This window comes from Podarcis erhardii, assembly GCF_964252035.2.
Source record: "Podarcis erhardii genome assembly, chromosome: 6".
Lineage (NCBI taxonomy): Eukaryota > Metazoa > Chordata > Lepidosauria > Squamata > Lacertidae > Podarcis > Podarcis erhardii.
Genome location: NC_138510.1, coordinates 93,732,789 through 93,760,485, shown reverse-complemented (window position 1 = coordinate 93,760,485; position 27,697 = coordinate 93,732,789). Strand labels below are relative to the sequence as shown.

At 50.2% G+C, this 27,697-nt stretch overlaps 2 protein-coding genes across 3 annotated transcripts in view; one reads left to right on the top strand and one right to left on the bottom strand.

Moving 5' to 3' along the window:
- LOC309345355 (podocin-like) overlaps positions 1-1,246 on the top strand; it is a 9,635-nt gene extending 8,389 nt beyond the window's left edge. For both annotated transcript variants that reach the window (XM_081868366.1, XM_081868365.1), the window contains one exon: positions 813-1,246. In XM_081868366.1, the coding sequence (XP_081724492.1) occupies positions 813-1,085 (273 nt within the window). In that variant the 3' untranslated portion in view covers positions 1,086-1,246. The remainder of the gene's footprint in view (positions 1-812) is intronic.
- On the bottom strand, positions 1,222-27,697 carry LOC309344260 (axonemal dynein light chain domain-containing protein 1-like; the record flags this gene model as incomplete). The annotated part of the gene is made up of 13 exons (XM_081866510.1): positions 1,222-1,225; positions 1,839-1,978; positions 4,877-5,026; positions 5,138-5,248; positions 15,974-16,035; positions 18,810-18,998; positions 19,987-20,221; positions 21,195-21,273; positions 22,396-22,562; positions 25,935-26,055; positions 26,146-26,250; positions 26,343-26,483; positions 27,576-27,697. 13 exons carry the CDS (start codon positions 27,695-27,697, stop codon positions 1,222-1,224), a joined length of 1,626 nt encoding a protein of 541 aa, XP_081722636.1.

The window sequence follows — 27,697 nt, the reverse complement described above, 5'->3', positions numbered from 1 at the left end:
CCTGCATGCTTTGCTTTGAGCTGTCGGAAACAAAATGGAAATTGAAGCGATGTGGCACCCAGGAAAATATCACCACATATAACACACTTCAAAACATCCAATATAAAGTCAGGTAGTAAGTGACTTTATATTGACTTTTCTTCCTTTAATGGATTATCCAGAGATTGGGAAAATCCAAATCCATTGACAGGGGAGTATGGGCGGCCACTTGAATAAGATATTGTCTGGGTGCTGCCCCTTATAAGCCAGTTGTTCCCCTGTGGTAGGAATTAATTACAAGTTTCTTTTCAATACCCCCCCCATTTTATTATTTTTTATAGGAAAACAGTGCTATTTTACTAAAAAAGGGAAAAAATGCAAGGAAATAAATCACTTATCCCTGCCCTCCTCCGTATAGGAACAAATGCTGACTAATAAAAGGAAATTACTTCAGGAAGAAACAAACGCCCAGAACCTGCACATAAGTAGTATCTAATTAACACTGGAGGGCTTTTACTCAGTTGAACTTGCTTCTGAGGAAACATTAGAGGTGGTTTTTGGCCTTGAGGGTGAGCATTCAACGTAGCACTATTTTAAGTGCTGTGCAGAACCTGTTTTCATTAGCTGACGAACAGCGTTGCTTCTACAACACTGAAGGGCACCATTATGGAAGGAACCACGGGCGGTAGTCAACAAAGTTTTACTCAGGGCAGACCCATTGAGATTCTTAAACACATCAAAGTTAGTCCCATTGATATCAAGGGGTCTACTCTGAGTAAAACTTCATTGCCTCCTGCCCCAAAAGAAGATCATCTAAATACCTTGTGTTCTAGGTCATAGCTGCTGAAGGAGAAAAGGCTGCTTCCGAATCGCTGAAGGTGGCAGCAGAGGTGCTTTCCCACACACCAGCCGCCCTCCAGCTCCGCTACCTCCACATGCTGCAAAGCCTGTCTGCCGAGAAGCCGTCCACCTTTATTCTTCCTTTCCCCCTTGACCTCATGAATCCTTCATCAGGAGACAACATGAAATCCACAGGCTGCAACCGCTCTTCAGATATCGCCAGCAACCCAGAGGCTCCAAAGGCGAAGGATTCCCCAATGTTGTAGGACTAAATCAGGTGCAGCATCTAGGCCTCTCTGTCTAGCTCCTCAGGCCGTAACCCATTGCCTAGTCCATAATTCGTACCCACCTGCTTTGCACCCTCCTGAAGTGTTTTTGCCTGGCTGAAATGTGCCCTTGAACTCACCTGGAAGGAGGGTGAGAGAGGGGATGTCAATGGACTGTATGAAACTGGCGGAAATGACTGGCAGAATCCGAGACCAGGGAGAAGAGTCGGTGGAAGAAGACTGGAAAAAGTTTAAAGACTATTTATAGAAATACTGTAAAATTAATGAATGTTAGGAAAATGTTGGAATGAAGTTATATGGCTTTAGTAGAAATGTTATAAGGAATTAAGGATAAATAGATTATTAGAGTATTAGGGGAAAATAAGGTTAGAATATGTTAAGATAATTATAGGATAGAAAACAGAGGAAGATGGAAAGGAATTGCTGAAACAATCAACAGAAGTGGAATACCAAAAGGGAGGTGTGAGGAGGTCGCTGAAACAAGTAAATGAAAGATATGACATTGAAATTGTATGATGTGGGTTAAAGTGTTTTTGTTTTGTTTTGTTTAGTTTATGGTGTTAGTGCTGTGTAATGTTTTTATATTGTATTGCATTGTGGGTTTTTTGTTTGTCTTTTTTCTTTCTTTTTTTGTAGTGTTTAAAAGTAATAAACATATTTTTTTTTTAAAAAAAAGAGAGGGGATGTTAGTCTGTGTAGGAACTGCCTGCTGAATGAAGGTAAAATTCGTACCTGTTGCTCTGCCCGCATTTGCCCTGGGCCCCATTCACTACTGGAATGCGGCCCCTTAAAGCCAACAGAGGTGTGACACCATCTGTGTCTCTTTCAGCAGAGGGACAAGGATTGGACTGGGCCTGGACAATGCAGGCTGGCTGTGCCATCAGCAGCCCAAGAGTCTCAGACTCATTTTCTAAGCCTCCAGTAGAGATGATTTAGTGGAAGGAGCAAAAAACCAAATGGGTGGTTTCTTTCGAGCGCAAGGAAAACACAGGAGGACCGGAGTGGGGCTTCCTCACAAACACAACTTGAGCTTAGCCCTTGTTCTGTTCTGTTGTTCCCATCAAAACGAAAGAAAAACTTTGAACACAAAATGGCAAATTCTGCAAAAGAATAAACTCAAGCTATTCAACAAATTCATCTAATATGTGCTAAATCCGAGGTATATTCAGCGCCAGGTGGAACCTTCTTACTTGATCAGCTCTTGCTAAGAGCTTTTAGAATGGTAAATTTTGTCTGCTGTTCTTATTGTCAGCCTCACTGCTACTTGTTTTAGTATTTTTGTGGTTTTTACGTGCTCTGATATTATGTGAACTTTGTTAACATCACCCTTGGAGACTCTGGGCTGAAAAGCAGCCTATTATATTTTTTATAGTAATAATAAGCCACGCCGGGCTCCGGAGGGTTGCGCAGAGCTGCCTGCATTAGGAAGCCTCAGTGCGCCTGGGCTTCGCACAGCTGTCCGCAAGCCTGGGGAGACCGGTGCGGCTCCCTAGGCTTGCGGATAGCAGGCTCTTCTGGGGGCTGGGATTGGGGGAAGCTCGGGCTTCCCCCACGCCAGCCCCGTGCCTGGGGGGGAAATAATTTTTTTTCTTTATCCCCCCCCCAAAAAAACTAGGTGCGTCCTATAGGGCGGTGCGTCCTATGGGGCGAAAAATACGGTACTTAAATAAAGCATGCTGCATTTCTGCTCATTTCTGCTAGATGGCGTCTTTTGGGCATGATTTTACAATGCCATGAACAGGTGTACGCAGCCAAACTTTGGCTTACTCTGCTTTCCTGTTCAAAATACCATGCTAGCTCTTATTTCCCCCTGAAGGAAGAATGGGGTGGCAATGAGGCAGAAGACGGTTCAACGAAGGGGCAAAATATGTTCCCCTATGAAGACACATTTCTTCAGGAAAAGCTGTAGAACGGATGCAGTGTTGGGACAGAAAAAGTACTGATACCAGATCAGTCTAAAATATTTGGTAAGTCACCTTCCATTCACAAAGGATCAGGGTTTCACAAGTGCCATTACCAACCACCAATCTCTTCCTGATGACTTGTGAAAAAGGACAGCAGCCATGACCCTCCCTCTCACAGAGAACTTGGAAGTTGTGAGGGGGTCTCTTGCTTCATAATAGGGACTACAAGTCCCATCATCCCTAACGGTTGGTCCTGCTAGCTGATGGCTAAACCGCTAATGGGCTTGCTTCGCAAGACGAAAAAACCGCAAGACAAAGAGACTCGCGGAACGGATTCTTTTCGTCTTGCGAATCACCACTGTAGTCACTTTGGCACCCAATTTGCAAAATGTAACAATTCCAAAATACAGACGCACTTTCACTTTCGCAAGATTGAATATACTGCCTTTGGCTGTACCCGAGGGTCGATTTCAAAAAATTCCACTGGAAAAACGGTTATGTCCCTGTGGAGATGGCATGCACTCCATACAGAATGCCGCACATGCACACTCCGTATGGGCTGCCACTTACACGGCGACCGTATGGGTTGCTGCACAAGTGGCATCCCGGAGTGTGCATGTGTGGTAGCCCGTACGGACGCCATGCAAGCGGCATCCTGTACAGATTGCGCATGTGTGGTGACCATACGGGATGCCGCACATGCGCAGTCTGTACGGGCTGCCACTTGCACACAGCGTCCATATGGGCTGCTGCTTGCACGGCGACCGTACAGGCTGCCATACGGAGTGTGCACGCGCGGCAGCCTATACGGACACCCGTACAAATGGCGCATGAGAGTGGCAGCCCGTATGGACACCGTGCAAGCGGCGCCCATATGGACTGCGCACGCCCTTGGCCACTCTACAGCTGGGGGGAGGCAGGGGCCATCTTGTCACCCGCCCCTTCCGCCCCCTTCCTATGCCCCTGCTTCACAGACCATGCATGAATTCTGGGGCTGATTCTCTGCTGCTGGAGAATCGGAAGTGTATACACTCTTGGCTTATCCACTTTCCATATTTAAACATGCTCAACCACCCAGGATGCTTTGCGAAAAAGCTAAGAAAGATAAAGTGGTAAACAACTTTGTAGCATAAAGTTTCTGACTCAGGCAGACACTTTATGACCAACAGCTGGAGAAAGGGGGTGCCTTTCCTTTGTGCTGCATTGCCCACAGTCCTGCCTATGTTCTGTGCCAGAAGAAACCAGAATCCAGAATCTGTAGCAAGGAATTCTCAGTTCAGTGACCAATATTTACTGGTATCACATTCCAATTCCTCTGGTTTTTCAAAGCTTTTTCAATTTTTCAGGAAATGATCAAAGAGGGAGGTGTTGGGTGTATGATCAGAACAGCAAGGAATTTAAGTCACAGAAGGGGAGAACGCAAAGCATTAAATGGGCAGTTCATACATATCCAGCAATGTGATGCAGCCAACGAATATCCCATTGCTCCTGATAATATGTAAAGGAAGCTTATCACGCGGGACGTAGTTGTAAGAAAAACAGCCACGTTGACAGCCCCATCCATGCAATCTGCTTCCTCCACACTGCCAACCCAGGGGCCCAGCAGTGATGCCACTCCTGACACCATTAACAACTTCTGTGTGGCCTACTGGAAGTAGCTTTCCCAGGTAGCATCTACCATATGTCTCCAATCTCTTCTCCATAGTCATGAGGGATAGATATATATTTCTTCTGTTTGTAAACTGCAGGCTTCCCTTTTCATGATGTCAAAACTTCCACCAGATAGCAATAAACACACGGCCATGAGCCCCAGCGAAAAAGAAAGAAGAGGGACAGGTTTCTACATTTCCTAATGGAGATGCTCACCTCTGCTTCTAACACTTGCTTCTGTTCTGCTGCCTCCTGATCTTTTAGAACATCCACAGCTTCTTTGTCTTTCTTCTCTTCCTCCACAGGTACCTCGGTAGTGGATGAGCTCTCCACTCTCTGCTCCGGACGTCGTTTCAGCTGAAGCACCTGCAAAAAGGCTGCTAGTGAAATTCTCCTTCTGAGCTATCGCCCTGCGCCAGAAGAGAGCCCTGCGCCGCCACCACCACCAGTCACACCAAAGGTTATTTCTGCCAGTACCTCTAACCCAAACAGGCCAACCAGGTCTTCTTGGCTGATTAAAGTGGTGGGAGTGCTCTTCATCCCAGACAGAAGGAGGTTGCAGGTTTCAATCCAATCCAAGCACTCTGTCTGGAAAAAGAGAGAGCGAAAGAAGCAACCAATCACCAAAAAGGGAAATGCAGTGGTACCTCAGGTTACAGACGCTTCAGGTTACAGACTCCGCTAACCCAGAAATAGTACCTCGGGCTAAGAACTTTGCTTCGGGATGAGAACAGAAATTGTGTGGCGGGGGCAGGAGGCCCCATTAGCTAAAGTGGTACCTCAGGTTAAGAAGAGTTTCAGCTTAAGAACGGATCTCCAGAACGAATTAAGTTCTTAACCCGAGGTACCACTGTAAAAACAATTGCCCTGTGGTGCTCTTCCAGAGGGCTCAAACAAAGCTGCTTATGTTGAACTATGCTTAGAGGAAGTTGTACAGTGTTTTGCTTAGCATATGGCTCTCCATTTCAGCTTCCCAACCCAAATGGGCAGTAGGTGGAGCTGGACTTTGTAGGGGGCCAAGGATTTTTGAGAGGTCCACCATTAATCCCAGCCATTATCTTCCCTGCAAATGCATACTGTGACCTGTCATTCACGGCTGTACTATCATCGATAGGTCCATGTATTTGCTGCCTAGGGAGTAACAGCCTTTGGGTTGGAAAAACCTTGCCCTAATTGCAGGTGCGCTGTGGTTGCTTGTGTTTGTGTAACACCCACCAATGAAAAACACTATTTCTTACATTCTCAGTGGTACTGTTGTCATAAATGAAGATTAAGAGGGATGACTATTAAAAGCCTGCTAAAACCTGAAGTCCCATTGGGCCAATGCCCTGCCCTTATCGCTATCACTATGCAACATCTCCTCCAGAGAGCCCCAGCATTCCAAAATTCCAGTATCTCACCCGGGAATTCAGTCTTTGTGAATTCTGACATGAACTGCACTGATCCACATCTATCAGACTGATTTGATTACTAGAACCTATTTCTTTGTTATATTTGTTTCCTGCCTTTCCACCAAATGAGGCTGGCTTTCACACAATAGAGTTCAATGCGACTTACCTCTGAGTAGACATAGTTAGGAGTTTAGCCTGTGCTCCTAAGACTCATTCCAACTTCCTTTTTGTTTGGAACCAGCTATTTCTCATATCACAGGGCTTATGAATTTGCTGCCCTGAACTCCTTTGGGAGGAAGGGCAGGATATAAATTCAATAAATAAATAATCCCATCTAGAACCCCCTTGCCTGAGAGCAAGCCTCATTGAACTCAATAGGACTTACTTCTGATAAGACAGGATTAGGCCTGCTCTGTTAGGCTTCTAATTGTGGGCACACTTCAATTCCCAGCATGCAGTAGTAGCAGCAGATTGTATAAACACACAATATTGCGCAAAAAAGTTTGCACACTGCAGAAGACATGACTGGCAGGGATTAAAAGGCTTGGAGAAACTCCAGGTTATGGGAACTGTTTCATTAAGAAACAGCAGGTGCCTTGCGGAAGCGAAGTTGCAATTGTCTCTCAGAGATTTACAGGGTAATCTGAGGCATGTTTATACAAAAGCAAATTCCACTGGGTTCAAAGGAAGTTGCACACGAGGAACGCAATCAAGTTTCTGTAATGTTATTACGTTACGCTCACAGCTTTGGAACAAACAAACAGTGGTGTCAGTCAATGCTGCTTTCATTCACACAAAGTGAACCTGGTCCTGAAAATGAAAGAAGATGTGAAGAGCAACAATTTTTGCACCTGTTTCCGTTTCCATCGGAATCCTCCAACATCCCTAGTGATGTCGCAAAAGCGACATGGGCCAAAGAGAGACACGATTCTCCCAACCCAACTTGAAACTTTCCAGACAACCCAGCCTCAGCCTACCTTCCCACTCAGCCTGAAGCGGCCCAGACCTTCCTGCATGCCTTCAAACAGCCCACACTTCTCTTTTCCAATCTATTTCACAAAAATGGCTCACAGAAACATGAGACTCCTATCCTCCCTTGCTGGTGGCTGCCATAATTGACACTACCACAAATTTTCAGCCTTTTCTTCCTCCTGCCTAGGGAGGAACATGAAATATTGGGGGTACCTTCCATGCGCCGTCATGATTTCTGTGACACTACTGGGCTCAACTGCAGACTTTTTCTCCTCCTCTCCAACTAGGTACCCCCTTAACAGCACCGGCCCAGGCTGGATATTGGAACTTCCTGAACAAGGGTCACCACAGCCCGGATCGGCAGTGTTAACAGAGTTCAAATTTCACATTGTGTAAGAAAAACCACTTAACTGAAAACTGGCTGGGCTTTAAAAAGTACGCACGGCTTTGCCCGTGGGCAACTGTGAGCAAGCCATCTTTAAAAGTAGGCAAGAGGTACACAATGTACCAAGAATCCCACTTGCCCACTTTTGCCTGCGGCCCCATCTACCCCTGGCATGTGGCCCCTGGAAAGCTGCCCACAAGAGAATGTGAAAAATGTTTCCCACTGCTTACATGCAGACATGGGGACCGCAGAACTATGTGTGCAAGGACCCAGGCCCAGAAGCAGCATTTGGCACAGGGGGCCATGGGCTCGAGAAGGCCCATCAAAGTGGCTGATCCTCTCTTTTCTGTTTGCTTAATGTTTCCTTTTTGGTCCAGTGCTCAGCAAAGAAGCTGAAGCTGCTGAGAGAGACACTGACATCTTTATCACCCCAGAATGCCTCGGGGTTCTGATGTCGTGCCCAAGGGTATTCTGGGAGAATAAAAATGATGGCGGCTGAAGCCATATCACACAGCAACTCTCTTCTCATTGCTGGACTGGCTGCCATCCGACATCCCCATCTGACCTAGAAAGCTCACCAGAGGCTGAGAATGAAGGACAGCCTTAAGCCCCAACACTGAGAAGTGCCCAGCAGCTGAGTCATCTCCCTTGCTCCAGAGAGCCTTTGCGCATTGTGTTGAGGCTTGAAGGCATTCCAGGGTAATAAATATGGCAGTGTTATGGAAAAAATACTTAATTTTGAACAGCAGCTGATAAATTCACATCATCACCATCACCAAAATCAATATAGCAGCAGCGGGAACAGCAACAAAGACCATCTCAGGGTTTGAAATATTGTGAAGGCTTTAGAACAGTGTTTCCCAACCGGTGTTCCGCGGCACACTAGTGTGCCGCGAGACGTTGCCTGGTGTGCCGTGGGAGGGAGGCGGGCGAGTCGGGTGGCGAGAGGCGGGGCGGCGGCGGCGAGCACACGCGGGGCGGCGAGCGAGCTCCCTCCCACATCCCATCGCCACTCGCTTCGGCCGGCCGCCCCGTGCTCCGCGCTGGTGTTGGCCAGCCTTGCGCACCCGGGGGATCTCCCCCCAAGAGCGCAAGGCTTGCGGGCGGCAGCTGGCAGCGCGGAGCACGGGGCGCCCTTCGGAGGCCGCCCCGTGCTCCGCGCTGGTGTTGGCCAGCCTTGCGCACCCGGGGGATCTCCCCCCGGGAGCGCAAGGCTTGCGGGCGGCAGCTGGCAGCGCGGAGCACGGGGCACCCTTTGGAGGACGCCCTGTGCTCCGCGCTGGTGTTGGCCAGCCTTGCGCACCCGGGGGATCTCCCCCCGAGAGCGCAAGGCTTGCGGGCGGCAGCTGGCAGCGCGGAGCACGGGGCGCCCTTCGGAGGCCGCCCCGTGCTCCGCGCTGGTGTTGGCCAGCCTTGCGCACCCGGGGGATCTCCCCCCGGGAGCACAAGGCTTGCGAGCGGCAGCTGGCAGCGCGGAGCACGGGGCGCCCTTCGGAGGCCATTCCGTGCTCCGCGCTGGTGTTGGCAAGTCTTGCGCACCGGGGGATCTCCCCCCGGAATGCAAGGCTTGCGGGCGGCAGCTGGCAGCGCGGAGCACGGGGCGCCCTTCGGAGAACGCCCCGTGCTCCGCACTGGTGTTGGCCAGCCTTGCGCACCCGGGGGATCTCCCCCCGGGAGCGCAAGGCTTGCGGGCGGCAGCTGGCAGCGCGGAGCACGGGGCGCCCTTCGGAGGCCGCCCTGTGCTCCGCGCTGGTGTTGGCCAGCCTTGCGCACCCGGGGGATCTCCCCCCGGGAGCGCAAGGCTTGCGGGCGGCAGCTGGCAGCGCGGAGCACGGGGCGCCCTTAGGAGGACGCCCCGTGCTCCGCGCTGGTGTTGGCCAGCCTTGCGCACCCGGGGGATCTCCCCCCAGGGCGCAAGGCTTGCGGGCGGCAGCTGGCAGCGCGGAGCACGGGGCGCCCTTCGGAGGCCGCCCCGTGCTCCGCGCTGGTGTTGGCCAGCCTTGCGCACCCGGGGGATCTCCCCCCGGGAGCGCAAGGCTTGCGAGCGGCAGCTGGCAGCGCGGAGCACGGGGCCCCCTTCGGAGGCCATTCGGTGCTCTGCGCTGGTGTTGGCCAGCCTTGCGCACCCGGGGGATCTCCCCCCGAGAGCGCAAGGCTTGCGAGCGGCAGCTGGCAGCGCGGAGCACGGGGTGCCCTTCGGAGGCCATTCCGTGCTCCGCGCTGGTGTTGGCAAGTCTTGCGCACTGGGGGATCTCCCCCCGGAACGCAAGGCTTGCGGGCGGCAGCTGGCAGCGCGGAGCACGGGGCGCCCTTCGGAGAACGCCCCGTGCTCCGCACTGGTGTTGGCCAGCCTTGCGCACCCGGGGGATCTCCCCCCGAGAGCGCAAGGCTTGCGAGCGGCAGCTGGCAGCGCGGAGCACGGGGCGCCCTTCGGAGGCCGCCCCGTGCTCCGCGCTGGTGTTGGCCAGCCTTGCGCACCCGGGGGATCTTCCCCCGGGAGCGCAAGGCTTGCGAGCGGCAGCTGGCAGCGCGGAGCACGGGGCGCCCTTCGGAGGCCATTCCGTGCTCCGCGCTGGTGTTGGCCAGCCTTGCGCACCCGGGGGATCTCCCCCTGAGAGCGCAAGGCTTGCGGGCGGCAGCTGGCAGCGCGGAGCACGGGGCGCCCTTTGGAGGCCGCCCCGTGCTCCGCGCTGGTGTTGGCCAGCCTTGCGCACCCGGGGGATCTCCCCCCGGGAGCGCAAGGCTTGCGGGCGGCAGCTGGCAGCGCGGAGCACGGGGCGCCCTTCGGAGGACGCCCCGTGCTCCGCGCTGGTGTTGGCCAGCCTTGCGCACCCGGGGGATCTCCCCCCGAGAGCGCAAGGCTTGCGGGCGGCAGCTGGCAGCGCGGAGCACGGGGCGCCCTTCGGAGGCCGCCCCGTGCTCCGCGCTGGTGTTGGCCAGCCTTGCGCACCCGGGGGATCTCCCCCCGGGAGCGCAAGGCTTGCGGGCAGCAGCTGGCAGCGCGGAGCACGGGGCGCCCTTTGGAGGACGCCCCGTGCTCCGCGCTGGTGTTGGCCAGCCTTGCGCACCCGGGGGATCTCCCCCCGAGAGCGCAAGGCTTGCGGGCGGCAGCTGGCAGCGCGGAGCACGGGGCGCCCTTCGGAGGCCGCCCCGTGCTCCGCGCTGGTGTTGGCCAGCCTTGCGCACCCGGGGGATCTCCCCCCGGGAGCACAAGGCTTGCGAGCGGCAGCTGGCAGCGCGGAGCACGGGGCGCCCTTCGGAGGCCATTCCGTGCTCCGCGCTGGTGTTGGCAAGTCTTGCGCACCGGGGGATCTCCCCCCGGAATGCAAGGCTTGCGGGCGGCAGCTGGCAGCGCGGAGCACGGGGCGCCCTTCGGAGAACGCCCCGTGCTCCGCACTGGTGTTGGCCAGCCTTGCGCACCCGGGGGATCTCCCCCCGGGAGCGCAAGGCTTGCGGGCGGCAGCTGGCAGCGCGGAGCACGGGGCGCCCTTCGGAGGCCGCCCTGTGCTCCGCGCTGGTGTTGGCCAGCCTTGCGCACCCGGGGGATCTCCCCCCGGGAGCGCAAGGCTTGCGGGCGGCAGCTGGCAGCGCGGAGCACGGGGCGCCCTTAGGAGGACGCCCCGTGCTCCGCGCTGGTGTTGGCCAGCCTTGCGCACCCGGGGGATCTCCCCCCAGGGCGCAAGGCTTGCGGGCGGCAGCTGGCAGCGCGGAGCACGGGGCGCCCTTCGGAGGCCGCCCCGTGCTCCGCGCTGGTGTTGGCCAGCCTTGCGCACCCGGGGGATCTCCCCCCGGGAGCGCAAGGCTTGCGAGCGGCAGCTGGCAGCGCGGAGCACGGGGCCCCCTTCGGAGGCCATTCGGTGCTCTGCGCTGGTGTTGGCCAGCCTTGCGCACCCGGGGGATCTCCCCCCGAGAGCGCAAGGCTTGCGAGCGGCAGCTGGCAGCGCGGAGCACGGGGTGCCCTTCGGAGGCCATTCCGTGCTCCGCGCTGGTGTTGGCAAGTCTTGCGCACTGGGGGATCTCCCCCCGGAACGCAAGGCTTGCGGGCGGCAGCTGGCAGCGCGGAGCACGGGGCGCCCTTCGGAGAACGCCCCGTGCTCCGCACTGGTGTTGGCCAGCCTTGCGCACCCGGGGGATCTCCCCCCGAGAGCGCAAGGCTTGCGAGCGGCAGCTGGCAGCGCGGAGCACGGGGCGCCCTTCGGAGGCCGCCCCGTGCTCCGCGCTGGTGTTGGCCAGCCTTGCGCACCCGGGGGATCTTCCCCCGGGAGCGCAAGGCTTGCGAGCGGCAGCTGGCAGCGCGGAGCACGGGGCGCCCTTCGGAGGCCATTCCGTGCTCCGCGCTGGTGTTGGCCAGCCTTGCGCACCCGGGGGATCTCCCCCTGAGAGCGCAAGGCTTGCGGGCGGCAGCTGGCAGCGCGGAGCACGGGGCGCCCTTTGGAGGCCGCCCCGTGCTCCGCGCTGGTGTTGGCCAGCCTTGCGCACCCGGGGGATCTCCCCCCGGGAGCGCAAGGCTTGCGGGCGGCAGCTGGCAGCGCGGAGCACGGGGCGCCCTTCGGAGGACGCCCCGTGCTCCGCGCTGGTGTTGGCCAGCCTTGCGCACCCGGGGGATCTCCCCCCGAGAGCGCAAGGCTTGCGGGCGGCAGCTGGCAGCGCGGAGCACGGGGCGCCCTTCGGAGGCCGCCCCGTGCTCCGCGCTGGTGTTGGCCAGCCTTGCGCACCCGGGGATCTCCCCCCGGGAGCGCAAGGCTTGCGGGCAGCAGCTGGCAGCGCGGAGCACGGGGCGCCCTTTGGAGGACGCCCCGTGCTCCGCGCTGGTGTTGGCCAGCCTTGCGCACCCGGGGATCTCCCCCCGGGAGCGCAAGGCTTGCGGGCGGCAGCTGGCAGCGCGGAGCACGGGGCGCCCTTCGGAGGCCATTCCGTGCTCCGCGCTGGTGTTGGCAAGTCTTGCGCACTGGGGGATCTCCCCCCGGAACGCAAGGCTTGCGGGCGGCAGCTGGCAGCGCGGAGCACGGGGCGCCCTTCGGAGAACGCCCCGTGCTCCGCACTGGTGTTGGCCAGCCTTGCGCACCCGGGGATCTCCCCCCGGGAGCGCAAGGCTTGCGGGCGGCAGCTGGCAGCGCGGAGCACGGGGCGCCCTTCGGAGGCCATTCGGTGCTCCGCGCTGGTGTTGGCAAGTCTTGCGCACCGGGGGATCTCCCCCCGGGAGCGCAAGGCTTGCAGGCGGCAGCTGGCAGCGCGGAGCACGGGGCGCCCTTCGGAGGACGCCCCGTGCTCCGCGCTCGTGTTGGCAAGCCTTGCGCACCCGGGGGGCGCGTGGGGCGCCCTGAAACAGAGGGTTCCCCATGCTGCGGACTGTAGCCTGCCGCCCGACGCGCGGGGCGCCCTGAAGCAGAGCGCCCCTCGCGCCAGGCAGACATGGGCCAGCCCCACAAGCTCGGGGGACAGCGGGGAGGCGCAGCACCGCCATCCCACTGTTCCCCGACCTGGTTTTGGGGGGGGGAATAAAGGAATATTTTTTTTCCTTTATTCCCCCCCCCAAAAAAGTAGGTGCATCCTATGGGATGGAGCGTCCTATGGGACGAAAAATACGGTACTTTCTATTTCATAATAAAATAATTATAAAATACTTTATTTGTGTTTATTTGATGCCTATTAAAGAGAGTTACTTTATATATAGTCAATATAGGCACAGAGTTAATTTTTTAAACATTTTCTAATGGTGGTGTGCCTCGAGATTTTTTTCATGAAACAAGTGTGCCTTTGCCCAAAAAAGGTTGGGAAACACTGCTTTAGAACAAGTTAGTTAGTTAGTTAGTTAGTTAGATTTATTACGGCCATTGGCCCATATCGAAAACAATACATCAAAATTTATCCATAAACAATACAATTTAAACATTTTAAAATCCAAGTTAAAACACCCATATAAAAACCAATTTTACTTCAATTAAGTAAACACTATACACAATAAGCTCCCTCTATGTAAACCGAAATTCAAATCCCTTGGATTTTGGGAGATATGCGTCTTAGTTCTGGCACTTATTGATGGTTCTTAAGTTTAGCTAAGCTGTCAGAGTCATACAGTGATCCATTTCTCCTCTTTTGAAATAAGACATTAATCAGGTATCTAGCGACTGCAAGGGATCTACTTGTGTCTTCGTCGTTTAATAAGTATATTATTTGGGCTTCCTGAGGTCTGTCAGCCATTCTCGATAAATATGGGGCCAGAAACTTGGACCGTGAAGCCGAATGTAATGGACAACAGAAGATTATATGATATAACGATTCTATAGATCCACTTTTACAGTCACAGAGGAGTGAGATCTGTCCGTTGGAGAGTCTGTTACCCAACACATTTGATGGGAAAACATTGAATCTAGCCTTTATAAAGGCGTACCTGTGCATCACCACAGATAAGGTAGTTAAATAAGATGGAAGTTTCGTTGGAGGTGTTAAGCCAAGGTTTATCGGCGAACAGGTGCCACCACCTGTCGCAATATTAAATTGTAAATCCATCTCCTCTAATTTGTGAGTTATAATTCTCTTGGCAGAGATTAAATCCAATTTTAGTAGTTCAGATGGAGATAATCCTAAGGACACAAGTTTCCCATGTATTATTTTTGCCCAAGGGCTAGGGAAGTCATCTCTCCAGAGACACTGTATCAAGTGGAGATTTGGAAGTTTATGCCATAATGCCAACCAGTAACAGAGGATGCATTTCCATAATGTGGTTTCTAGAGATGTAACATTTAGTTCGAGTCGTATAGCAGTATTGCTTACACACCTGGGTAATTTTAGCAACCTTCTTAGAAGCTGGTTTTGGATTACCTCCAATTGGGTTAGATTAACAAAAGACCCCCATATTGGAATTGTATATGCTATTGTTGCAATCACCTTTGCCTTGAAAACTTTTAACACTGATGGAATATGGAAAGCCCCATCTGAAAAGAAAAAAACGCAGTAGCGCAAAGGAAAGGGCTTTAGTTCTATTTAATACATATGCCAGATGGACCTTCCAGCCCATGTTGTGCTGGAGAAGGACTCCCAAGTATTGAAATTTAAAGACTTGGTCAATGGCTTTTCCGTCTATTCTCCAATTATAGGTTTTTCGACTCTTGGTGAAAATTAGGACTTTGGACTTGGCATGATTAATTGTAAGAAAATTTGATTTGCAGTAAGCATCAAAAATTTTCAGTGCCCTCCTAAGGCCTACTCTTGAGAAAGATAGGATCACTGTGTCGTCTGCGTAAAGTAGAAGGGGGCAACGATATTGGGCAAGACGGGGGGCGTGGATCGTTTCTTGAGAATCTATCAGAGGCGCCCTCATATCACTTACAAAAAAAAGATTAAAAAGGGTCGGCGCAAGGATACATCCTTGACGAACACCTCTATTGATGGTTACTGAATTTGAGAGGTCGCCGGCCGGAGTGATTCTCACCCTGGCGGCCGAGCCGTCATGCAATTTAGTTATTAGCCACAAAAGTCTTTTGTCTATTCCCCATCGTGCTAATTTCCCCCAAAGTAATCCTCTGGGGATGCTGTCAAAAGCGGCCTTTAAATCAATAAAGGCCGCACAAAGTTGGCCTCTATTTGGGGTGGAATATTTCCGGGCAAGGTGGTATAAAACTAAGACATGATCAACCGCTGACTGATTCGGTCTAAAACCAGCCTGTTCAGGCCCAGTCAGGTTGTTCTCTTCGGCCCACTTAGTAAGCTTAGTTAACAAGAACCGTGCATATATTTTCCCAATTATTGACAATAAACTAATATTCCTGTAATTTCTCGGGTCATCTGTCGAGCCCTTTTTATGAATTGGAATAATAATCGCATCCTTCCATATTCTTGGAACCTTCCCACTGTTGTTTACGGCATCAAAAGTAACGGCCAGGATTTTCGCCCACCAGTCTGCATGAAGTTTTATAGCTTCCGCCGGGACTAGGTCAGGACCGGGGGCTTTTCCAACTTTGAGATTAGAAATGAGTCCGTGGATTTCTTCCGGGTCGGTGGGTGGCCAAAGAGGGAGCTGCTCATAGAATCCATCGATTGTATTAATATTAAGGTCTGGTAAGGCAAAATAGTTCCTTAAAAAGGATTCCCAAACTGGGGCAGGAATAACTGATAGGGGGTATCTTTTAGATTTTCTGTTAACCAGCATCCAGAATTTTCGGGAATTACGGGTATTTGAGGCAGCTATAAGTGTGTGCCAGCGGTTCAGTTGCCATTCCTGTTTGGCCTTTTTTTTGCACATATTTGTAAGCTGATTTTGCCTGATAGTACTCCTTGGGAAGCATAGTCGCCCCTGAGGATTTGTAATCATTATAAATAGCACAAAAATGTTGTTTGGCTTGTTTGCAATTATGGTTAAACCACAGTGCACCTGTCTTGAAGTGGGCCCGATTTGCCTGGTGGGTTGGGACAGTAAAGAATGACGTGAGGTCATTAGAACAAGTAGAGTGACCCAATCGAGGAACTATTTCACTTATTCAATGACCAACTTCAAAACCAAAAACAGTAGGATGGATTTGGATAGTGATGCACAAAAGGCAAGAGACCACATTTGGTCTCGCTTACCTCGATCCTCTCTAACTGTTGCAATTCATGTTCTGCATCTGGTTGAAGATTTACAGTGGTGCCTCGCAAGACGAAATTAATCCGTTCCGTGAGGCTCTTCGTATAGCGGTTTTTTCGTCTTGCGAAGCAAGCCCATTGACAGCTTAGCGGATTAGCGCTATTAGCGGTTTAGCGGCTTTTAGCGGATCAGCTGATAAGCGGCTTATCAGCGGATCAGCTGATAAGCGGCTTAGCGGCTTAGGAAAAGGGGGGGGAGGGGAAAAAACCCGCAGGAACTCGCAAGACATTTTGTCTTGCAAAGCAAGCCCATAGGGAAATTCGTTTTGCGAAGCGCCTCCAAAACGGAAAACCCTTTCGTCTAGCGGGTTTTCCGTCTTGCGAGGCGTTCGTCTTGTGGGGCACCACTGTACCATCTTCTGGCGTGTTATCGTCGCTACCATCTCCTTGCAACAGCTGAGGAAATACATGATGTCACTGTACCCACAGCAATAGGTTACGGCACAGCAATGCCACTTTAATAATATGAGAAAGCCAGTTTCGTCACGTTCCTTCTGTCATGAGGACCATTTACATTTGAAGTTTACAAATGAGAAAAGTGAGGCAACTAACTGTAGGCAAGGGGGGGGGCTACTATTTGAAAGCCAGGAATTACTTGTTTCAAATCTTATCTCTGTGAATTCTCTAGGAAGCCCTGAAAAATGTCAACCCATTATCTCAGCCTCCGTCCCCATTCTGCCTTCTGAAATATGAGAATGATAACACTAATCCTAACTAACAGCATTGATCAGGATTACTGAGAGAATGTATGCATGGAGCACTCTGTCTGAAGTGCCCAGTGCCATTCTTATTGACATCATTATATGCTCAGTATAATTATAAATATAGTGATAATCATTTCATTGATGTCAGGGAACTGCCATCGGAGCCAGAGGAGGAGGGAGGGCTCCAGAGGGATGCCGGAGAGCGTCCCAGGAGGGAGAGAGGCAGCTCATCTGCTGGGGAAGGAAATCAGTGTAGCACCAGTGGAGAAGGAGGGCAGATGGGGGAATCGGCGAAGGGGCTCCATGACTCCTCGCCAGAGACCAGCGGGGAGAGCACGGGTCCTCTGCTGCCCACACCCTCCCTGCGCAGAAGGCTTCCGCGCAGGGAGAGTAGGAGGAGACTAGGCGTCAAAGACCTTCTTTGCTGGAAGAAGTTCAAGAAACGCCCACTGACGGATTGCTGTAATGGTTCTAGGGGTTGCTTGTGCGTAAATCGGCGCCACGCTTGGCTGGGTTACCTGGGTGAACCCTTTCTGTCTGGACAGCCACTCATCCGTGGCTGTCTCAATCGCTGGCAGAATCCGTCAGTGGGCGTTTCTTGAACTTCTTCCAGCAAAGAAGTTCTTTGACGCCAGATGCTACCTTAGACTCTTAACTTCCAAAATAATTATTAAAATGGGCTCAAAGAACCCCCAAATTCTGAGCTGAGAATAAAATTCCACACACTGGTCAAGCTGAAAGTATAATTTCCATTTCAAAAGATGCAACACTGATTTGGCAAGGGTTGCTGAACTCTCTTCCTCATAACGGTCTTCTCAGAATCACATCTTCCAGACTTTATTGCATTCATGAGAGAAAAGACATGGAGCTCTTCTATCTTTTCTTTCATGGTAAGAAAACAAGAGATGAGCCAAGATTACAGGGGAAATCATTTTTGGCAATGGCAATACTTGTCTTCACCAGTTGCCATCTGTCTGACTTCCATGGTTCAATATTATGGGGATTGATGACAATTTTTTTGCTGGACCCCAGCAATCCAAAGATGCCTTGTTGCTCTCTCCCGTACAAGCCAAGACATGGACAAAGGACTTTTAAAATTGCATGGCGTAACATAGGTTTTTGCTGTTTATTTGTCCTATTGACTGCTCTCGGGCCCTTGACATATGCAAGAGAATGAGGTGGGAATGAGGTTGTGGAGAGCTGAGCAATGGAGCAGACATTTCCATCTGAGCCTAGTAGAAATTTGACACTGCATAAAAACGAATCCTCTTGCAAACAGAAAGCAAAGGTGTCGGGGACAGAGGTTCTTGCATGTGTCCACCAGACTCGTGACACAGCCAAAGCAGGAGGGTGTGTTGGGGCAGAGCTGTGGCAGAGTAGGGCAGAACGGCAGTGAGGGCAGGGCTGAGCAGCTGGACCAATTCCCCTCCAGGTAAGGTGTAGCAATGGCATCAGGAGGGGGGCTCCACACAGCTGACCCATACTGATCCACTACTGAGCCAAAGGGCTCTTTAGTCCAAGCCTCAGTGTGACCAGCAGCAAAGGCTCCTTCAGATTACCAGCAGAGCTGCAAGGAAAGGGAGAGCTCCGTCTATCCCCCTCTCGCTGTTCATGGCAGAGGGAGGGGTTAAAGAGCCCCTGCCAGCTTTTTGATTGGGGCAGGAAGAGGTCAGTGGTGGGTGCCAATATTGCTGCACTTTAAACTCTTGCTGAATTCAACATTCTGTTAAAATTATTAGTTAACAGTTATTCAAATGTGTCTCCACCCAACCATCTGATCTCAACTGATGACTCAGAAGTGAAGGGCTCTGTCATCTGAAAGTTTCTATCAAAAGATTGTTATCTGTCCAGATACAAGTGCTCTACAGAAGCAAAGCAAACAGCTTTGAAAATCATCTTATCTTACAAGCTATGAAATGCTCTAAGCCTTCAGTCCTCTACAGCAGTGTTTCCCAACCTTGGGCCTCCAGCTGTTTTTGGACTACAACTCCCATCATCCCTGACTAGCAAGACCAGTGGCAAGGGATGATGGGAATTGTAGTCCAAAAACAGCTGGAGGCCCAAGTTTGGGAAACACTGCTCTACAGTGTCGCCAGAACCAATGAAGCTCAAGAGATCGTCTATCTGGGCTATCCATTCAGAAACTGTCTGGGAAAAAATTATCCACTCCGTTTCATGCATAGAACCCTTTTGCTTGTTGGCAAGCAGCTTAAAGCTCCAGTCTTCCAAGCTATTGATCAAAGACGTTAAAATTCTAGCAGATCCTGAAGAGAACAAAAAAAATGTAAAATAACAAGAAATGATGTAGGAAGGCAATTCGAGTTAAACACAAACCTAAGAGGTGGAAACACCATGCTAAGGCAATGGTTTTGCCAGTGTAAGCAAGCGTTTCTGCTTGCCCAACAGAACGATGCTGTTATACAAATCTACAGTGCAACCACAGCTGGAGTACAGTTTACAGTTCTGGTCGGCTCATCTTAAAAAGGAAAAGGATCAGAAAAAGGTGGGCAAAATGAGCAAAGGGTTGGAATGACTGCCCTACGAAGAAAAGCTGCAGCCTTTGGAACCTTTTAGTTTAGAGTAGGCACCCCCAAACCGTGGCCCTCCAGATGTTTTGGGGCTACAACTCCCATCATCCCTAGCTAACAGGACCAGTGGTCAGGGATGATGGGAACTGTAATTCCAAAACTACTGGAGTGTCGAGTTTGAGGGTGTCTGGTTTAGAGAAACGCCGAGTGAGAGTCAACATGATAGAAGTTTATAAAACGATGCGTGGCATCGAGAAAATGGAGAGAGGAAGTTTTTTCTCCCTCTCTCTCTTGTAACTTTAGAACTTGTGGCCATTCAATGAAACTGAACGTTGGAAGATTTGGGACAGGCAAAGGAAAGGACTTATTCACACAGTGCACAAACTATGGAACTTGCTCCCTAGGAGGCGGTGATGGAGGGCTGCCAGTGGCTGCCAGCCGTGAAGACTATGCTCTACCTCCAAGTTGGAGGCAGCAATTCTTCCAAATACCAGTTGCTGGGAACCACAGAACGGGAGAGGTGCCCTTGTGCTCATGTTCTGCTTGTTTCCCATGGGCATCTGGTTGGCCACCGTGAGAGCAGGATGCTGTACTAACTGGGCGACTGGCCTGATCCAGCAGGCTCTTCTTATGTTCTTATGAATCGCATCAGGAAAAGGTTCTCAATTTCCTATGCCACAGGTGCTCAAGAAAATCTTTTTGGAAAAATCCAGCTGTTTCTCACCGTTATCTCCACAAATCCTTATACGGTACTGCTCACAGAGAAGAGTGGACTGCTTGTTGATTCTCTCCAGCATTTTCAACTCAACAGGCATCCTTCCCTTGAGAGTCTTGTGACGCCCATGCACAACAAGTCCCAGGTCCACCCATTGCTTCTGTAGATTAGTAGTCACCATGAGGGGCTCTTGTCTCAGAAGGAGGATTTCTCCACCAAACTGCGCCAACTCCTCATTCAACATCTAGCAGGAGAAGGGACAAATGCCATAATTTCCTGAAAGCTTTCTCGGGGACTGTATGCTCAGTTCAAGTCCACGCAACAAGGTGAGCTCCTATTGCTCTTTCCCAGCTCTTGCCAACCTAGCAGTCTGAAAGCACACCAGTGCAAGTAGATAAATAGGTACCACTGCGGCAGGAAGCTAAATGGCATTTCTGTGCGCTCTGGCACTCGTCACAGTGTTCCACTGCGCCAGAAGCCGTTTAGTCATGTTGGCCACATGACCCGGAAAGCCTAACGATTTTAGGACCAAACGAGATGTGAAATCGTGGACACTGGAAGGGTACCACAGTTTATTTATTTATAACTTACAGAAAGTCAACCCTTGCTCCTTCTGGAGGCTCCAAATTTGACTGAAGTAATGAGTGATGTGGGGATACTCAAGCTTTTCCCCGTGAGCAATTTGCCTGGTAAGACTTGCTCTGCCCTCCCCTATGCTGCTTTTCTCCACACAGAAGAAAAAAGATAACACATAACTTGTGTCCTTTCACACAAACTGGAGAGGAGTGAAGCAGCAGAGGTAGTTTTGGTGAAAACACACACACACATAAACAAATCCGAGGAGAAGCATGAAATTCAACATGAAGACTGCTGCTTTCCTTGAATTCAGAGCCCTGCCCTACAGCTGAAGTAAGCAAAGGAATTTCACACTCTTCCTATGCCATATCAAGCTTGCCCTTTACTGGCTGCAGTGATAATATGAGTCAATGAATGCATTGATAAACATTAGCAGAAGCAGTCCTAATTAGGGACTGAATGGCTGCACAAGCCACTTTTAGCTTCCTAAGGCAGAAAAACATTTAAGGGCAATAAATAAAGTGATGCATGATCGGCTGCCTACAAACAAGCATATTACCTGCGGGGAAGACATCTAAATACCCAATACATAATAATATTTAATACCGTGTTCGTTGTGATTGGTACTGGAAACCCCTTACCTTTTCCCAGACCTTCAGATCCACAAGGATTTGATCCAATAAAGAGGCTCCTTTTGCAAAAGTGTAAGTTCCTTTTCCACTGGGAAGTCAAAGAGAGGAGGTGGGAATTATATAGCAAAGAATACACACTCTTGTCCAGGGTGTCTAAAATCGGAATAAACTCCTGCTGTGTGCATACCTTGCTTGAGACACAAAGAAAGAAACTGAAGCACTTTCAAGGGCCTATTGTTTGGAACTTACTCTGAATGGGTTTATCACTGTGGCTTTGCTTAATTCATGGATGCCACAAAGGGGTCACCATCCCTAGCTTAATGCATCGCTTGGTCAGTCTAAGGATCTGACAAATGAACTTTAATATTCATTGATGGCCTTTGCAATGCAGCACCTATCAGCAATTAGGGGAGCACAAGAAATAGTTCAGAGAGAGCTTTCCAGTTTGAATTTAGGGAGAAGCAACTTGACTATGAAGCAACTTGTGTGAATATAGTCTCTGAGAAATACAGGCAGGTTTGGTGGATTCGCTGCCTGTTGCACGGTTATCTGTTTGCTTCTAATATGTTCTGCTTCTATAACTGTAAATAAACCAGGTATTTCAAAGATAGTTAAGGAGTAAACCTTGCACAAATTTCAGGATTGACGAGACAGGTCAGCTGTATGTGAAACTAGTGTTAGCTCAGTGCTGATGGCAACCTGATGTTTAAATCAAGTACACATGTTGGCACCTTAAAAAATTAACCTCCTTTTTTTTTAAGGAATCAGAGGAAGCTGAGCTGATAAAAAGACAGTTGGAAAAATATATATTAACAAAGCTATATTCGACGGATGAAAGTACATTATGTTTTGAGAATCGTGGACTCAGGGACAAAGAATTATGACGTGTTAAAATCGAGATGTGGAAAATATGGAAATAACGAGGAGAAGCAAGATGTGGAGACATGCTTCAGAGATCCAGACCACGGGGAGTTCTGAAAAATTAATACATATAATTTGGACTATAATTTGGTCTTTTTTATTTTAGTTTTTTATTTTAATTGGAGTACTATGATTGGATATATTAAATGGATGTTTTTTATTGGACAATCAATAAAAATGATTTAAAAAAATAAAAAAATGATCTTTGACCATGTACTGCTCCAGTGAATGTGGAAGGCAGCACAGAGCCCCCCCCCCCAATAATAAAGGACCATTCCTTGAGACTCACAGAACGTGATTCTGGAAGTAACTGAGCCAACCAGCCAACCCATTCTGAATACTCCTAGCCCTGTCCCTACTGGTTTCTTCGATTTGTTCCACTTCTGTGCCAATTTGGCTCACGCGTTCCCGAAACTCCTGTGTCAGCTCCTGCAGAGTGGAAAGATCAGTCGCATCCTGAATGAATCACAAGAGAAAAATGGGATTGGGGGATAGAGAAAGAATCCATAAGAAAAATAGATTTCAAAAACGCCATAAAGATCAAAATAATCATAAAAGCCTGCCTACAGCAGACATCTAAATTGCTAAGCAAATAATACTATGCATATTTCCACAGTACACACAGCTAAAATCTTACAAGTGCAACACTGACATTCAAACATGCATCGCTGGACATATTTAGACTGGGACATAGGCTTTTAATCATATGAAGCACTAGACGCACTGCTGCCAGTCAACACTACCAGCGTTTTAGCCATTTTGCCAGCTAAACTAACATGGAGTGTTATAAAACTGTTCTAAATATACAGTCGTCCCCAGCTCCCTGCCCCACTTCTCTATGAGTACTTGAGCAGAGATGTAATCCAGAGAAATAGACTGTGTAATGGAGACACATATGCCCAGAATCAATATTGTTGCCGTTGTTGTATTTGTATGCCGCCCTTCATTCAAAGATCACAGGGCAGTTCACAACAGAAAAATACAACACGAGAACACAAACCACATTGGAAAACAAAAGCAAATCAATAATCCCCCCTCCCACAAACACATTTTAAGGGCCATAAAATGTTTAATCAGCCAAAAGCCTGGTTACGGAGAAGCATTTTCAGCTGGTGCCTCCCTGGGGAGAGCATTCCACAAATGGGGAGCCACCACAGAGAAGGCCTGTTCTCATATTGCCACGCTCCAAGCCTCTCATGGAGGAGCCACATGAAGAAGGGCCTCAGATTATGATCAGAGGGTCCAGGCCAGCTCATATGGGAAGAGGCAGTCTGTGAGGTATTGTGGTCCTGACCATTTAGGGCCCCAAACTAAGGCCCAAGGGACTCGTTTATCGGGCTTGGGGCGACCCCCACTGCCATCACCCGCTCTTACCGGTGCTGCGCTGAGCGGCTGCCCACTTCCGGGTCAGAAATAGCTTGTGCACATGCCCAAGCGTTATTCGCGCATGCGCAAGCGTTATTTCTGGTGCACATCCGGGTCGGAGGAGGCCTGTGCACATGCGCACAAGCTATTTCCAGTGCTCCTCCAACCTGGAAGTGCGCCGGAAATAGCGTGTGCACACGCGTATGGGCATGTGCTCCCCCGCCCTCCGGCCCGCCACGCGATCGGCGCTGGAGAGACACTGGCCCGAGGCACGGCAAGTTTGCTGACCCCTGATTTAAGGCTTTATAGGTCAAAACAAGCACTCTGAATTGGGCCCAGAAACTAATGGGCAGCCAGTGCAGTCATGCCAGGATTGGTATAGTATGCTCAAACCATCTTGCCCCGGTGAGCAACCTGGCTGCTAAATTTTGCACCAGCTGAGGTCCCTGAACTGTCTTCAGAGTTTAGATTACACATTGCAGTAATCTAACCTTGAGGTTGACAAAGCACAGGTGAAAGAGCATAGGCTATCCTTGTCTAGACAGGGGAACAGCTATCCAGCTATTCCCCGACCTGGTTTGGAGGCTGGCGGTGGGGAGAAGCAAGCTTGCTTCTCCCCACCGCCAGCCCCACAAGCTCGGGGGACAGCGGGGCAAGCCGCTGCCCCACAAGCTCGGGGGACAGCGGGGAGGCGGAGCGCCACCATCCCGCTATTCCCCGACCTGGTTTGGAGGCTGGCGGTGGGGAGAAGCAAGCTTGCTTCTCCCCACCGCCAGCCCCACAAGCTCGGGGGACAGCGGGGCAAGCCGCTGCCCCACGGAGGCTAGGGAGGCTTTCCCTGAAGGCAGAAGAGGGAGACGGAGCGCTCCGTCTCCCTCTTTTAGCTTGGGGATGGCTGTGGGGGAAATTTTTTTTCTTGATTTCCCCCCCCAAAAACTAGGTGTGCCCTATGGGGCGAAAAATACAGTAACTATTTCAACACAATATTTATGTTTTTAAGGAGAATAATGGCTGGTTAGTGCTCTAAAACAACAACAACAGCAACTGCTGTGTTACATTCATATGGAAATCTTCCCATCAATTAAAATTAATACAAACAAACAACATTAAGGCACAATCCCTTAATTCTTGAGTTTTTCAGAATTTGATGGAAGGCCCCTATACTAGCGTATGTTGAGCTATGCCCACATTCTGCCAAAATGGGACAGTGGCATGTCTCAGAAGGAGTGGGACTATGTCAAACTCTGAAACTCCTTCAGATGTTGTTCTTGGCCCCTACTCCAAAGTCACACAATTCAAACCAAAGAAATGGTATTCAGTCATAACACTGCCACTGTTGCGAAGGTCACTGGGTGAGTGGCTGCTTTGTGTTTTGTAATGCTTGTCTTTTCTCCTCATTTTTTGTACTGGGAGTACATAGGATGGCAACTAACTTATGCCAGCGTAAGTGGGTCATTGGCTGGAAGGCCCACAAGATTGCTCAACCAGACTTTTTAATTGTGTGACAGCTCTACCAGGAAACTGATGTCACAGATATTAATGTTCTTCATGCCTTTCACCCCTCTGTTCAAAATGGGACGGTGGGTGTCCAATCCTGGCCTCCAACGAAAAGAGGGCACGTTTGGGGAGTTGTCTGTTGTAGAAGAGGCTGAATCAGTTCAAGCAGGAACTGAGCTGAAAGAGCAAACAGACTCTTGTGCATTTTTGAAAATATATTTACTTAGACCTTTTGCAGGCTCCATAGGAGGCAGTGGGCACAGTGGTACCCGCAGACACCATGTTGGCGATCCCTGACTTAACTTGCCGCTGTAGAGCTATATTTTTTAAAAACTATACAGCTAGCAGAGAATGAAATGCAATGTGCCTATTCCTTGTTGCCCTCTATAAAGTGGAAATAATTTGTTTTAAAGGAGATACTTTTAGTTACTTTTAGTTTAATAAATGACAAAGCAACAGAAACAGCCAAAACAATCCAAAGCAGGGGTCGGCAACCTAAGGCCCCTGGGCCGGTAGTGGCCCACGAGGCTTGCCCAACCGCCCCCTGCCGCCACGCTGCTACCCCTGCCACCTCCTCTTACCGACTTCTGGGTTGATGGCGGCTGTGCGCATGTGCACGGGTGCTCCTCCGACCCGGATGTGTGCTGGAAATAGCGTGTGCGCACGCGTGCGGGATGGAGAAGCGCTTGTGCGCATGCGCACACACCATTTCTGGCACACTTCCAGGTCGGAGGAGTGCTGGAAATAGCGTATGCACACACACACACCGGCGCTCCTCTGACCCAGAAGAGCGTGTGTGCACAGACACTCCGGCCCATCCTCCGACGGACAAAGCGTCCACTGGTCCATCTTCCGATTAAGGTTGCCAACCTCTGATCTAAAGGATCTTCTAGCAGAAGCACCAGACATAACAGAGAGAGAATAGCATTTTTTGCAGAAGCACGCAATGCCTCTTTGGCCAGCTACCTTGAGAGCCAACTCATACGTAGCATTGCTCCACAGCTCTTTTTCTTGAGTTAACTGGTGGATCTGGGCCTCAAGTCTTCTTCTCTGCAATTCATACAGTTCACGATATTCATCCAAAAGGCTGAAAGGGTAATGACACGAGATATAAATATAAAGGCCTTCTACTATTCTCCTACGGCAACCCTTGCTTCCAATCTTATCTGGAACTCACTTTGCATTCATCTCGGAATCCTGTACCGCCTTTACCAGCTCCTCATAGGCTTTCTCTGCTTCAACAGTGACTCTACGGTCATGTTCTCGGATGGTATTAAGCTCCCTGCAGTTGAACAGAGCAATACCCTCAGCTGCCTTGTACAATCACAACTTTTATTCGCAGAGTTGAATGCAAACACCAGTCAATATCATCACCTTGTCAGTTTTCCTATAGCTTCCTTGAAATGGAATAATTCATCTGTAATGTGTTTGTCCATTACTCTCTGTGCCATCATTTCTCTGTAGAGATTTCTCATCTGTCTTGGAATTTGTTCTAGCAGCTCAACATACCTTTGTCTGTAGGAGGGACGACGTCAGAAAAAGTGAGGCGGGGGGCAGGGGCGGTGGAATAGCCCTGTTTCACTCAGGCATATTTGCTAAGCAATCATTTAAAGAGAGAATCCTTTCTGAAAATAGCTGGGGAACAATAAATATAGAATAAAGCTTTTTGCACACAAGTAGTTTAAACTCTCAATATGCTCAGAATGCTGAAAACAAGTTGATACTACACAGCAAAACTGCCTTATCTGTCCTGACACCCATCAATATTATAACCTCAGGAAATATATTGGTGTATGAGAGGGGTAGCCAACGTAATGCCCTCCATATGTCCTTATGGGGAAAATAGCACTAGTTGAACCCATGCAAAACCAACATTTAAATTCCATTTCCAGCAGACTGCATGCTTCAGCACTGCAAAAGAGCCCTAGTGCAGAAGTCAGCTATCTTTGTCATTGTGTGGATTGGAATCCTCATGCAGCATTATTAAAATGTAATAATCCCTGAGATATGTGTTAGGGTTTCGTTTCATACTTTGCTAATGTTTGGGCTTGCTTGCTCTTTGGTAAATTAATAGATTATTAATGCATTTATTGAGGAGCATGAGAGACAACTTGAGTCAAATCTCTCTGCGCAAGGTGGAAGGTTTTTATACTTAAAAGGTGTCAAAGAAAGATGACAAAGATAGCTGACTTTGCAGTGCTGCAAAATGCTGCAGCTTCATAATTCTTCTTCTGCTATCCATGGAGATGGCATGCAGGGCAATGATGTCAGGCCTCCTGACCCCTGGAATCATATTCAGACACCTCTGCTCTCTCACATTTCACCAGGCATTTCCCACACACTTGCAAGCACATCTTGAAAGAGGAAATAAAGAATGTGGGATGTGACATCACATGGGCTAGCAAGTAGTTAAAAAAACAAAACAAATCAAAGGCAACATTCCCAGAAAGCTGACTTCTGTGTCTAGTGCAGTACCACAAGCTGTGTTTTTTCTGCACTTGTATATAATTGCACAGACACTCAGCCCTGAAGTACAGGCCAAAATAGTCACCTACTCCTCTTCTTGCAGGACTAATTTTAAGGTGTTGAGCTCCTTAGATCGCTGACCTGAGCTTGGAAAGGAGCTCTCCCCGTTCTGCGCAGTCCACACTGACTTGCCGGGTGATTTCATGAAACACTATGTTGTAGATGTTCTGTTCCACCTTAAGCACCTCCAGGACATTGCGCAT